Raw genomic sequence first — 13,585 nt, 5'->3', positions numbered from 1 at the left:
CACCCAAATCTTATAAAAACAAGTAAACAAATGGGAAACAGGCGAGAAAAATATTCTGTTCCTTAGTTTTCCTCAGTGAGACAGCTTTTCCATATTTTAGATTTCATGAATAATAAAATATAAAAACCCAATATGAATCTAGTTTCATGTGCACTAACAGATGTCTCAGGTTTTCTACCTAAAATCAGAAAGACAAGAATTCAAATTGCTGAAGAGACTCTACGCATATGTAACATAATCTATGGCACATGTTCCATTGTTAACTGAAAACTAGTTCACTTTGGGAAGCAACCCTGAAAAGGCAGATGGCATGGAAAAAAAAAAAGGTGATATTCTTTTTATAAATTTTAAAATACACATCACATGAAATACTCAAGGGTTTACAAGGGGGGGAAAAAGGGCAGGGAAAAAGAAAATTCATATGCACCCTATATAAGCATGAAACTCCTAATGAAACACATTAAATAGAAACACATGACTTTCGCTAATTCATTTGTACTTTATCCTTCTTTTTAATAGAAATTAAATTAGTCACTTAATGTACATAATGTAGTGTTTGTTTTCCAGTCTGGTTGCTTTTCAGCATTTACTTTTGCGTCTCTTTGAATAACACGGGAAATGTTATTCAGCATCAAGATGCGGTGAACAGTGTCAAACATCAACTGTACTTAACAGAGGGCAGAGGGATCAGTTAATTTGTAGCTAACAGCATGGAAAAAAAATACAGACCCACAATAATATCAACATGCATTATTAGCCAAGATTCAAAGTTAACCCAACCCACACAGATTTCTTCTAAGTTGAGAGTACACATGGAAAGGTGTGACTTTATCGAGATCCATAGCCATAGTAGTAGGGTTCATCAGGGCGGAATCCATAAGCTGTGGCAGGGCGTCCAAGAATGCCAACTGATTGGCCAAAGCCATCCATTCCAAGGCTGAAAAGAGAAAAAGGAAGGATAAGTTATAATTGTTCATCACCCATCCACAATGTGGGCCAAGAGGAGGCTGGGAACTTTACACCTCCAGGATTCTCTTCCTAGCAGCAAAAGTGATTTATGTGGCTATCATTAGGCCTTTTTCTTGTGTGTGTTTGTATACACACACATATATATGAAATATACACAAATATACGTATACATTATATATGTATAATATTAATTAAATTAATATAGCCACAAATATGTGCATAATAAATATTTACTTCTAACAATGTGTTAAAAATATTGGAAATCTCTATCATCAGGTACTATTCAAGACAAAGAGGAGGACAGATCAGAAAAGTTTTAATAAATTACATTCATATATGGCTTTTATGCCAGAATATGAAAAGATTTTATGTGCTAGCAAGTATCAGTAATACACTGCTAGGGAATAATAAAACTAAAACTGTAGTAAAATGAGTTTTGTTATTTATAATAAGATCATGTTTTCATATGAAGATATAGTATTATTAATAAGGACACACATTTTGAATTTTAGCAGTAAACTCTCACTTAGGGCCAAATCATACTATAAGCCTAAACTGAAAGAATAAGACAAGGACTTTTACAATATTTAAGTTAGCCAGATTTGATCTGCAATTCTTCTCTGACTCCTCAATAAAACAAATAAATCGTACATGTTTCTTTTGAATGACAACAAGATAATTGTAAATTTTGTTTCAGTTTATTCTATGGAAATAACAGAAGCCTAAAGATAACTTTCAGAGTTATAAAGATATTTGAAGCATGGGTAAACTTTACTCTAAAAAATTATTCTTTCATCTATTAATAAATTTAAAAGAAAATCTGTTCTCCAAAGCACTTTTTAAGGATCAGACAATTATCCAACACTTAGCAAAATGACAAGAGATTTATCTTGCCGGGCAAAGATGGAAGCTATGACATGCTCATGCATAGCTCATGCAGTGAATGCTAGTGAGCTTACTTCCAGTCAAAGGAAACAATTTATAATGGAGAAACATAAACTTTGAAAAAATAAATATATTTAAATGTTTTAAGATTTGAGAGTATACTAGATGGAAAGATACTTTTTCTTTATCAGCAAAATCTCAATATGATTAAAAATTATATAGGCACTAACTTCCTGTCACAACTCAAAATGAGATTGAGTTAAAACACGATAGAAGTAACTATTAAAATGTTAAGGTTTTAAATAATTTGTGTAAGTGTGCACATGCATGGCCATGTGTGTACTAAGATAGGACTAAATACTAATGTAAGTAACTATAATACATATAGGGCAAATTATTCATGTAAATCCACGCTCAGGGAAATGGGTTTTCTGAGATATAAGTTTTACGTTAGCACTTGTTAGTGATCCTGAAGAAAAACTTTTTGGGCTCCTTCTAAATCAACTGTGTTTATAATTCCTAAAAGTTGGTTGAAATTTTTAAGTCTGAATTTTATTTTGAAATGGCAAAATATAGGCATGTCCTTCCTACTTTGGTTTCCTGGGAAGAAATTTTAATTTTATAATGAAGGGAAACATTGCTCTAGAGGCAGCTTTAAAGAGGTTTCAGAAAGTAACACAGCCTATGAACTCAGATACACCTTATCAGTTTAAAATTAGAGGAAAAGTTGGCTGTTGACATTTTTCTCCTGAAGCACTAAGGCTAACAAATACTCATATATCCAAACAACTCTCAGTTATGTAAAGGTTGATTGTATAGCTTATGAATTTCAACTCCTTCCATTTTCATCTACTTACTGCCTGCCTTTGGACACTGCTAATATTTTTTAGCATCTCTTCTCAGGCTGAATAGCAGGAGACTTAGGTTGACCTCAAGTTAATTTTGTCTTTCTCAATCTAGAGGCTTCCAGGAATTTGGGAACAAGAGGCAGAGTAGATCAGTAAAGAAACATGCAAAGGCACCTTAAAAACAGAACATCTTACAGAGGAACTCACAGCAATAGTACTGTAGTTCTATCTAAAAGAAGAGACTCCTCAGAAGGGAGACTATCAGCCATGTTGGCACAGAACAAGATACTCCTTAGAGGCAATTGTTGGTAACCAACCCAAACAATTCCTTGGGATGACCTGTAACACTATAAGGAATATCTGACCTTTTTGGCAGGCTTGTCCTCATTGAGGAATGGGTCTTAAAAAAGGTTCTGAGAGGTAATTGTACATTCAAACTGCAAAACTGTATTTTATTTCTATGACTGATAGGCAAACTTCCAATTATTGTATTCCTAGGTGGCTTGACAACAGGGAAAAGGGTAAACTTAGACATTAACCAATCTGCCTGGTGTAAATTGACAAATGGATATTCAGCTGTTTTTTAAAAAATTTGTTAGTCACATTGTTGGTAAGAATTGGCACCCCCAAGTCAATTAAAGTAAGATCAAATCTTGAACACTGACGAGTTTGAGTTTCTGAGCCTGCAAGTTTACTGTAATAAAGTTTTATTTATGCAGTCAACAGTTCACCCAGAGACATCTGTGTGTTCAGGCCAAATTTTTTTGAACTTCCATAGATATCATTTGGGAAAAAAATTTAAGGAGAAGAAATAGAAACTCTTAAGATGAGTTTTTCTGTAATTATCCATCATGTATCACAGATGAACTTGCTGTTTAAAGAAAAGAAGGTCTGAAACATTATGACCAGTTTGGATGGTGCTTTGATGTAAGCCCTCGGTCCTTTTGTATTATGAAAGATCAGCTATATCTACACAATTAGTATCTTTTAAATAAAATTCACTCTGAAACAGAATAGCTTGATTCTTTAAACTCTCATTTGGTTCTAATATAGAGGTGAAACTGGACTTTTCAAGATGCTGAAACCTGCAGATAGATATTCTTTTGGGATATGTGGACATTTGTTGTACTTTCTTCCTTGGAATAAAGATGTAGCCTTGTTAATGTTGAATCTGGTTCAAAATGAGGAGAGCCAAATAATAAGTTTTCCTGTAAGCAGGAGCAGATAGATTCTTTATGTAAGGGTAGAAATCGTGACTATAAAAGTGAAGTGTGGCAGCGAAAATTCTGCTTTCTTGATCCACTAAGGACTTAGAGCACACGGTACAAAGGCACTAGCATGCCCTCACTAGGAACCCCAAGGACCCAGGGAAACTGAGCTGTGACCCGCTACTCCTGCTTTTATCCTGTGTGACTGTTCTCAGATGAGCGTTTGTATATTTGGCTATTTATACTGGAATTTAATCTAACACTGCATGTGTGTTTCTGTATGTACATATTTTCTTCCTGGTACTCCAAACCTACACAGAAAGGGTGTGTCCCTCTAGATCAGAATATACCACTACTAGACCACTTTTAAAATAGGACTATGTAGTCTCATTTAACCATCATCCTCAATGTCTAGATATCATTTTTTTACCTTTAAATTAGCAAACATAACAAAATGCAATCTCTTCTTAAAAATATATATCTCTAGTTCAAAGAAAATGGTTCCTGTTTGTTGTGAAAAGAAAACCAGGAAAGGTAAGGCCCCCAAATCCTTCTGCTACTAAGTTTTATGTCCCAAGAACAGTGATTTGGGGGTACCTAGAAAGGAAAATGACAAATTCTTCATGAGTAAAAAAAATATATTTAAAATTCAACAACAAATATAAAATCACATCTAGATTTTATCTTTAAACAAACATTTGGAAATCTAATTAGCATTCAGCAAGCAGGAGACAGAATTTTCTGTAATAGTGACAAGGCTTCAAACAAATTTTTAACAGCATTCATTGTATTTCTAAACTTGCAATAATTCAGAGAGGGGAGAAAAAGAAATCCAAGCATGACAAGTGATACTTCACATGCAGCACATTACAAGGGGAATGGCAGCCAGTAAAGAATCCTAGGCACTCTGAGGCTCTTATTGGACTTCTGTGCCAGAGTTGACATTCCTGTAGAGAGGGAAGAAAATCACCTACCTCTAGCTGTTTGTGAGGCTTAATTAGTGCATATTTGTAAAGCACTTTGAAATCCTTGGATGAAAAGTGCTGCATAAGTGAAAAGTATTATCATTATTTTATTAAAATTAGGTAAAAGCAACACAAGTCTTTATCTTCTTTGAAATTCCCAAGTCAGCAAAATGAATGCAGAGCAAATAATGAATATATTAGAGGATGTTACAAAAAATAAAAAGTAAATTCAAACCAAGTTCTCTTATCATAGGTTCACAGAATCTTTGACTTGGAAACATTTTTAGAAATAATCTAGACTATGCTTCCATTCACAACATCCCTGACCGGGTCTACTGAATTCTTTGCAGAACATCTCTATAAATGGGAATGCTCACAAGGCAGTTCATTCCATTTACGGGCCCATCAAACTATTAGAAAGTTCTTTATCTTGATCTAAAATCTAGAATTACCCTCTGGAACCACAGAAGAAATCTAATTCTTCTTTAATATGGCTATTTCACAACACTCATTTAATCAATCCTCATGACATGGTCTCTAGAAAGTTTACCATCTCATTTGCTCTCTAACTTTGATATTTTTCAATGTTTATCTTAAAATGAAGAAGTGAAAATAATGTGATACTGCACTTATTATGTGGTCTGAAACCAGCATAGAATGAGATCCTGTTTCTAACTCTCTAATAATGTAGGCTAAAAATGCATAGATCTTAAATTTTTAAAGGAGTCCTTACCACAAAATGGCTCACATTGAATGTGTATGTGTGTGTGTGTAGTTATGTGTCTGTGTATACACATTTTCACGTTGAATTTCATCTTTTTGGTTTGGGTCTTTCTTTAGGAATTCTATTCTCCCTAAAATAAAAAACTTTATGACAATATTTATATTTATAAATATATTTGTATTGATAGAGGGTAGTGATTCTTATTAACTACCTATCTTTCCAGGATATTATAGAGCTGCATGAAATGATCCTATAATAGCTTTCTAGAACAGTTCATTCTTTTTATCAATTGTTCCAATCTTGATCATAGAATCAAAATCAGTATTTTTATTTTCCTAAGATTATAAATTGATCATCAGAGTAATTTCAGCTTAACTATAATTTGTCATGAGAAATTTAGTAATATAAAACTGTAGTAGCACAACGTAATGGATCCTTTGTATCCATCCATCCATCCATCCATCCATCCATCCATCCATCCATCCATCCAAATAGTACATGAGTTCCTACAATGTGTTAAGTATAGTGTTGGCAGTCAATGTTAAAAAAAATGTGGTACTGGGAAGGCAATAAGTCATGGTCCTTGACCATGGATTGGAGGCAACTAAACATGGAACAAAATTCCCATAATATGTTGTATTACCCTAGTACATTTATAAATTACTACAGAAGAATAGAAGAGGAACAGATATTTAATATAAGGTGAGAGTATATTAGAGGTATGTATAAATTGTTACAAACGAATCTAGGGTGCTAGAAAGTCTTTAAAGAAAATACTTTTTTTTAAAGATTTATTTATTTATTTGAGAGAGAGTGAGCGAGCAAGCAGCAGGAAGGGCAGAGGGAGAGGGAGAGAGTCCCAAGGAGACTCTGCACTGAGTGCAGAGCCCAATGCGGGGCTCAATCTCACGACCCTGAGGATCATGACCCCAGCTGAAACCAAGAGTCGATGCTTAATCAACTGCACCATACAGGTGCCCCGAAAATACTTTTATTTTAATGCATCTGTCACTTCCTGACTATATCTATTTTTATTTATATATCTTTTTACTTTATTTTCCATGAAAGTGTAAGTACCATAAAGAGGTAAAGACTCTCACTGTCTTCTTAATTGCTATATCACTAGCAGCTAACTTTGAATCTGACATGGAGCCGGCATTCAAAAAGTATTTTACTGTATGAATGGATGAGTGTAAAAGGACAAGTGGGACTTCACAGGTGAAGAGAAAGAACTCCTAATGTGGCAGCCTGAGCAAGAGAGAGAAGGCGCTGAAGAACAGCAACTGGTTTGTTATGCTTAAAGTCGTAGGTTTACAATGAAAGCAAGTGGCAGGAGATAAGGCTAGAAATGGAAGGTAAGACTAGATTTTGAAAGCTCCTCATATGCCATGCTAACTATACACTTTTGGAGAGTTGTCTCTGCTTTTTAAAAATGGGGAAAACTTACTTCTGTGTTTTACCAAGATAACTATGGTAACTATGGGTGTTAAGAGACAAAAGCATGGGGAACATTTAAGAGAATATTATGGTTGTCCATACGTGAAGTAATGAGAGCCTGTAGAAGCAATGGCAGAGATAACAATCAAATATGCTACCTTTCCTGACAAAAATGGTATCTTTTCTCTTTTGAAATGGGTTTTTTAGTTATACTTTTACCATTAAAAAAAAAGATTTTATTTATTTATTTGCCAGAGAGAGAGAGAGAGAGAGAGAGAGAGAGAGCACAAAGCAGGAGGAGCTGCAGGCAGAAGCAGGCTCCCCTCTGAGCAAGGAGCCCCATGTGGGACTTGATCCCAGGACGTTGGGACCATGACTGAGCTGAAGGCAGATGCTTAACCAACTGAGCCACCCAGGTGTCCCTATACTTTTACCATTTGAGAGTGAAGGGAAAGAATTTCAAAACTGGCTGAAATTTTAGAGGTTATAGTTAACTGGAATGAAACAATTTTGTCCCTTTACTGTACGCCTCATCAAAGTTAACTAAGAGGCTGTGGTATTCCAGGTAGAAGAAATCAGACTGTAGAAGTAGTTCATCTTTGTATTCAATAGATAGGGCTGAACTATTCTGGCAGAAGAGAACATTTTTTTCTTGAAATTCTTATACATAGTAACAAGATAAGTATAGATAGAACGAGATGCCTATAAAATTATACCTATCATTAGATGTCTTAAATCGAGATCTAAATGCTTGTAATTTATAAACCAACCACTAGATGGAGAGCTTGTCTTATCACTGAGTATCATTTACAAAGTTTTTAAGCAAGTTTTATCAAATTTAAACTCTTGAGCATATTTAACATTGACAGAATGTGGTTTCCATTGCTTTCTCATATAGTCAGAGTTCTCCTCTTATAAATGTGAAATAATTTACTTAGAGCTAAATAGGAATATTCACATGCAAAAAAGTTTTGTGAATGTGGGGGCCTATGAAAATGATGGAAGATGCTGATCATCCTGGACACGGAAAGATGTAATGCACATGCTTGTTAAGGTACTACTACTATACGACAACTTCTAAAATTTTCATTGAACCTGTCAAAAGCATCTTCTTTTTATAAATTTGTACGTAATACATATTTATTTTAGGTTGCTGAAGGGTGTTACTTATTGAACTTGAGCCTTTGTATTAGTGAATAGATGAGCACAATTAAGTAGTCTTTTGATGAACTTTACCAATATATATAGAATTTAGCTGTCATTTTCCATTTAGTTTTTATTCTTAATCTTTTATATACATGAGTATCAATTTTCCTTTTATTATGATAAAACTAAATGGCTAATGAATCTTAAAGAATCACATTTTAGTGAAATCAAACGAGGTAATATTTTTCCAAAAATCAAGGGCAAGTGATATGAGTAGTGGGAGGCTGTATTTAAAGCATTCATCTGGAATTTATTAAAAAAAATTTTTTTTAAAAACATCTGTCAGTTCTAAGGGGAAATATACCACCTTGGGGACAGATCCTTTCAATTTAGTTACTATACTAAGATGCTTCAGACAAAAACTAATTTGTAGTAATGATGGAAGAAGCATGTATAAAATAGTCACTGATTTATTCCAAATGGTAAAGAAATTCCATTTCACTGATGCTCCTCTAATTTCGTTTAATTCACACTTCTCTTATAATGCATCTTAATCTGTTGTTTAACCCATCTCCAGGGACTATTTTATTTATTTTTTTAATGTGGAGATATTATAGTTGGCACTTTTTCATATTATACCATTGCATGAATTTTCTAAATTCCTTTTTATTTTTAAAAATGTTATAGTGTAATTGAGACTCTTCTATTAACTCTAGTTCTTGGGCATCCTCTCTTACTGTTGTACCTGACAATTCAACTTCATGACAGTCCTTTCTTCATGAGCTTTACAATTTTTTACTGTGTTCAACTTCAGGTTTTTTTTTTTTTTTTTTTTTTTAAAGATTTTTTATTTATTTATTCACGAGAGACAGGGAGAGAGAGAGAGAGAAGCAGAGGGAGAAGCAGGCTCCCAAGGAGCAGGGAGCCCGATGCGGGACTCGATCCCAGGACCCCGGGATCATGACCTGAGCCGAAGGCAGACGCTTAACCATCTGAGCCACCCAGGCGCCCTCAACTTCAGGTTTTTTAATTTATTCATTTATTTTTGCCTGTCTGTTGGCCCTTGAACTTGGAAATATTTCTACAGAGAGGTTCTGTATTTGTTTGTAATATATCAAGACCCCGGGAATCGGTCTTGTCCTGCAACAATTTTAATGATAATTTCTTGATTTGGGGTTCCCTGAAAAGATGAAAAAATTCTGAACCCACTCACGCACATGGAAAAAGCTTGCGATTTCTCTTTGGGGCAGAAGATAAGTTTTGGTCACTTTTCCAGGCTTGTGAATTAAGATGTTCTAGTCTTTTTTTCAATGAGAAAAAGGCAGCCCACTGAAGTTTCAGGCTTTATACAGGGAATTCAGTTTCATTTTCCTATGCTATATAACCTATATCTAGTCCAGTGTATTCTTGTGGGTGGTGTGTGACTTGGTACATTTCTTATCTTTGTGAATCTGGCCATGAATTATAAAATTTTGTTACATTTTATCCATCTTTTCTATATATATATATGGGGGCACTTCTAAGTAGCTCAGTTTACCATCTTGCTGGAAGTCCTTTCCATTTTACTCTTATTCTGCTCTGCATGTTCAAGAAAAGAATTTATCAATCTTGTACTCCTGTGACTCAGAACTGGCTTGCTTGAAGAGAACAATGACTTGAAAGAAATAATTGGAGCCATGAGAAGATATTTTCTTTTTCCTAATTTGTAGCAATTAACAGAAAAAATACTCTCATAGGTGCCTAATGGAAGCTGTCAGATGTGATTATCAAGCTGAAGTGACATTTACTCAAAGCTATAATGGTCTCAAACTTTCTATAATAATTCTTTTAATGAAAGTATACCATCTAGTCATCTTTAACTTACATTTCTTCAATTAAGTGCAAGGACTTCTTGAAATTGGCAGTTCTATAATATCAAGCAATGCCTCATTTCATACCACCAAATGTTAAGGGAACTTACTGAGCTGCTTAAGTAACCCCTAGGTCAATAAACTGAGTCATTAGCACCTCCTTTGAATAATTGTTTGTCTGTTACTGGTTCAACATTTATATAATCTGTCATAATACCTTGGTTTCTTAAGGTACAAAAATTACTGCTGTAGGCTTAAAGTAGAGAATATAACATAAGTAGCAATGTTTTCACAGTGATAGTTTAACCATACTGTCTGGTACTGAGTGAGTTAAAGCCTGAACACCACAGCTAATTACTATGTAATGCTAACCTTAGTTGCTGGTTCATTTTGAGACTCTTTAAAATATGAACTGTGTATTTTACCCCTATGCACTCTCTTAATGATTTGTTTTTTTAGACTGAAATCACTTCCAGCCATCAGTTATACTCTTGGTCTCTACATATGCACTTCTCCAAGCACAAATATTTCTTTTTCCTATTGGTCTGCCAGCCCTGTCAGAGCAAATTTCACTTTAAACTAAATGCTATGATACTTAAAACCTCTTGGATTACTCAGGCTGCTAGTGTGATCTATGACCTTCCAAGAATGACAGCTGAGCTTTCCAATTTGCTTATACTGCTTGGGGAACTAGAAAGCACAAGCCAAATAGGAAAATGTTTCTGATGTTGAACAGAGAGAAGTTCTTGTTGGAGGTGGGAGCAGGAGAATATTAAGTACTGAAAAATACTAATAAGAAATGAAAAGAAACTAAACATGCTGCAAAGTCTAAGACCTCGAGCATAATTCAAAAATTAATACTAGTACTAAAAACTTTTCAGGCTCAGTTACTGTAATTTAAGTATCATTCAGAATCTAAAAGTGATAATATATTACCAAAATGAACAAGTTCAAGAAATGGAAGAGAATCTAAAATTATCATGAGTACTATGCAAAATGGACTATATCAACTCCCCATCTTTCTTTATGAAACAGACAGAAATCTGACATATGGACACAGAGTAAATATGGCTATCTAGCATGAATGCTATATACCACTCTCTCAGAAATGAAAAATTAACATTAAGCTTCTGTTAAAACCTTGTCTCCCAAATCCTTAAATAAATAGTACAGTTTGAGAATACTTTGATATGGTTTTAAAAGCTTTCACTTTCTTTTACTACTTTACATAAGAGGTGGATAAGTGTTTGTTATAAAAAAAAAAACAATCTCAAAAATCTTATCAAATATAAGAAGCTTAATGTAAAGTTTCCAATTTATGTCATAGTCTACTTATTCATTTGTCTCAATAATTTTTAGGCTAATAAAAATAAAATACTGGTTGATAAGTAAAGACTTATTTTGGTACCTAAAATCAAACCAAGCGGTATTTTTCTAAAATTGAGGGCACAAGTATGGATAATAGAAACTATATTTAAATAAATTGAAAGTGAATAGCTAAGCATGAAAATGTGAAAATTTGATCCAAAGTAATATTTATAATATTAATTATACAACTAAAATGCATTGACTTACATTATTATGATATTTTAAGACATCTATTTTGGGCAGTGTTATATAAATACTTTCAGCCACTAATTCAGTAATTTCAGTAATCACTACAGGTCAGATAAATATTTTAGTTATTTAGTGTCCTCTGGAGCATTAAAAATCTCAGTATACTGTAGAATATTCAACATTGCATTTTATCACTAGAAGAACAGGTACTAAAGTAAATCTCTACTCTTAAATTTCATAAGCTCTCTTGTCCTTGAAAATACATTTGTTATATTATGGGTCTGCAAAACCAAAACAAAAATGAATTCACGTTCTACTTTTGTCTAAGGCCAATCTTAAGATTGTCAAGCTATGGACTGATTGAAGTCATTCTCTTTAACCAGACTGTAATCTTCTGATGACAAAACAAAGGTATTTCTATGTCATCTTCACAGAATGGGGCCAAGCACCCTTTGGGCACATGCTGCATTGAGACCAAGCAAATTCAGTGTAGACTGGAATGTATATGATTCTAACAATTACCTTTCTGATTTATACCCTATTACCATATTTTAAAGTTATTTTTAAAGCAATATAAGAAAACAGCATACTTTTTTTTTCTTTATTACTGACATACATGGACATTTTTTCTCTCTTAAGAATTGGAAATTATGTTTATTAGCAAAACTAACTTAAGTATGAACTTATCAACAATTCCTGAATTTTATTAAAGTTAATGGGGCGCAATGACCTCAAAACCAGAATATCTGGATATGATTTCTGCTTCTAATGATATAACTTGTTACAGTCTATATTTGTAACTGTCATAATTTTTTTTTTGTAAAATAAGAATAATGGCTATCCCTTTTAACATCTGCCTTGAGATTATTATACTTCCAAGTCTCTTCCAAGAACAGTACAGAGACTCCTATATATTTGGTGTTGCTATTGTTATGACATATGAAAATGATAGAGACTTCCCTAAAAATACTTATGAAATTCTGGCTCCTGCCATAAAATCTAGACAGTTAAGAGATACTCTATCATACTTGGCATGCTTCTTACACATGCTTTCTGTTTGTTTTTATAGGGCTGTTACATAATTCATAGAGATTTATGCCTACACATAGGCAACTAATTGTTATTGCACTAGAGTAATGCCATGGCCAATCATATCTTCCTTTTACCATAGTGAGACTAGACTGCTTGTATAAATAAGGTTATTCAATCAAAACCCTTCAGATTCTATATCATGATTGATGCAAATGATACAACACATGTAGGAATGAAAAATACCAGGAACGTCTCTTTATATGCTTCTTTACCTTATTTTATATTCAGTGAGTTTATTTTGAAAGTAGTAAATCAAGGGTAAGGTTTTTAGTTATTCCACACAAATCATCACTTCCCAAACTGCACACATTTCTGTACTCAGGTTTACTGCCGTTTGAAAAGGGCACAGGTCATGCATGTGTTTAGGACAGGGTATTTTCATTCTGTGATGTTCATTATCTTGGGGTTGTGCCAACCTGACAATCTGGGACTTATAAGCAAAGCTGGGCAACTATGAGGAGAAATCTTCAGGGAGATGGGAATGCACCAACCATACATTTTTGAGATTATAAGGCAGTATAGGGTTTTAGGCAATACTTCAAACTAGCATATAGGTATATCTATGTTAGTTTTTTCAAGTATGTAGGACAAGGAAAGATTACAAATTGACTTATTTTAAATGACCATGGTGTCCACTTGCTGATGGCAGTTAGTACTCCCCACCCTCAAGACTTTAGGGGAAAAAGGCAAGATGCAACTGTAAGAAATTGTAATAGTTTCTTTTTTTCCCTTTAGTATATACAGAGAACAAGTTAAATTATAATAGCCCAATATTTATAAAGCCCCTAAAACCCAGAACTTTTTTTTTTTAAACTTTTGAGACTTTAAAGAATTCCTGGTCTTCTACCACCCCCAAAAAGGTCTTAGCATGATGTCTGAACACCCATGTAAATAAAGCTTTATG

The 13,585-nt window shown here is 33.8% G+C and overlaps 1 protein-coding gene across 3 annotated transcripts in view; it reads right to left on the bottom strand.

The window, feature by feature from the left end:
* Positions 1 to 488: 488 nt before the first annotated feature.
* Positions 489 to 13,585, bottom strand: part of KIFAP3 (kinesin associated protein 3) — a 205,754-nt gene continuing 192,657 nt past the window's right edge. For all 3 annotated transcript variants that reach the window (XM_027612528.1, XM_027612529.1, XM_027612530.1), the window contains exon 20: positions 489 to 937. In XM_027612528.1, coding sequence (XP_027468329.1) covers positions 829 to 937 — 109 coding nt within the window. In that variant the 3' untranslated portion in view covers positions 489 to 828. The remainder of the gene's footprint in view (positions 938 to 13,585) is intronic.

The sequence above is a fragment of the Zalophus californianus genome, chromosome 10 (assembly GCF_009762305.2).
Source record: "Zalophus californianus isolate mZalCal1 chromosome 10, mZalCal1.pri.v2, whole genome shotgun sequence".
In the NCBI taxonomy this organism is placed as follows: Eukaryota; Metazoa; Chordata; class Mammalia; order Carnivora; family Otariidae; genus Zalophus; species Zalophus californianus.
The sequence above is the reverse complement of the archived record's forward strand: the minus strand, read 5'-3'. Positions and strand labels throughout refer to the sequence as shown.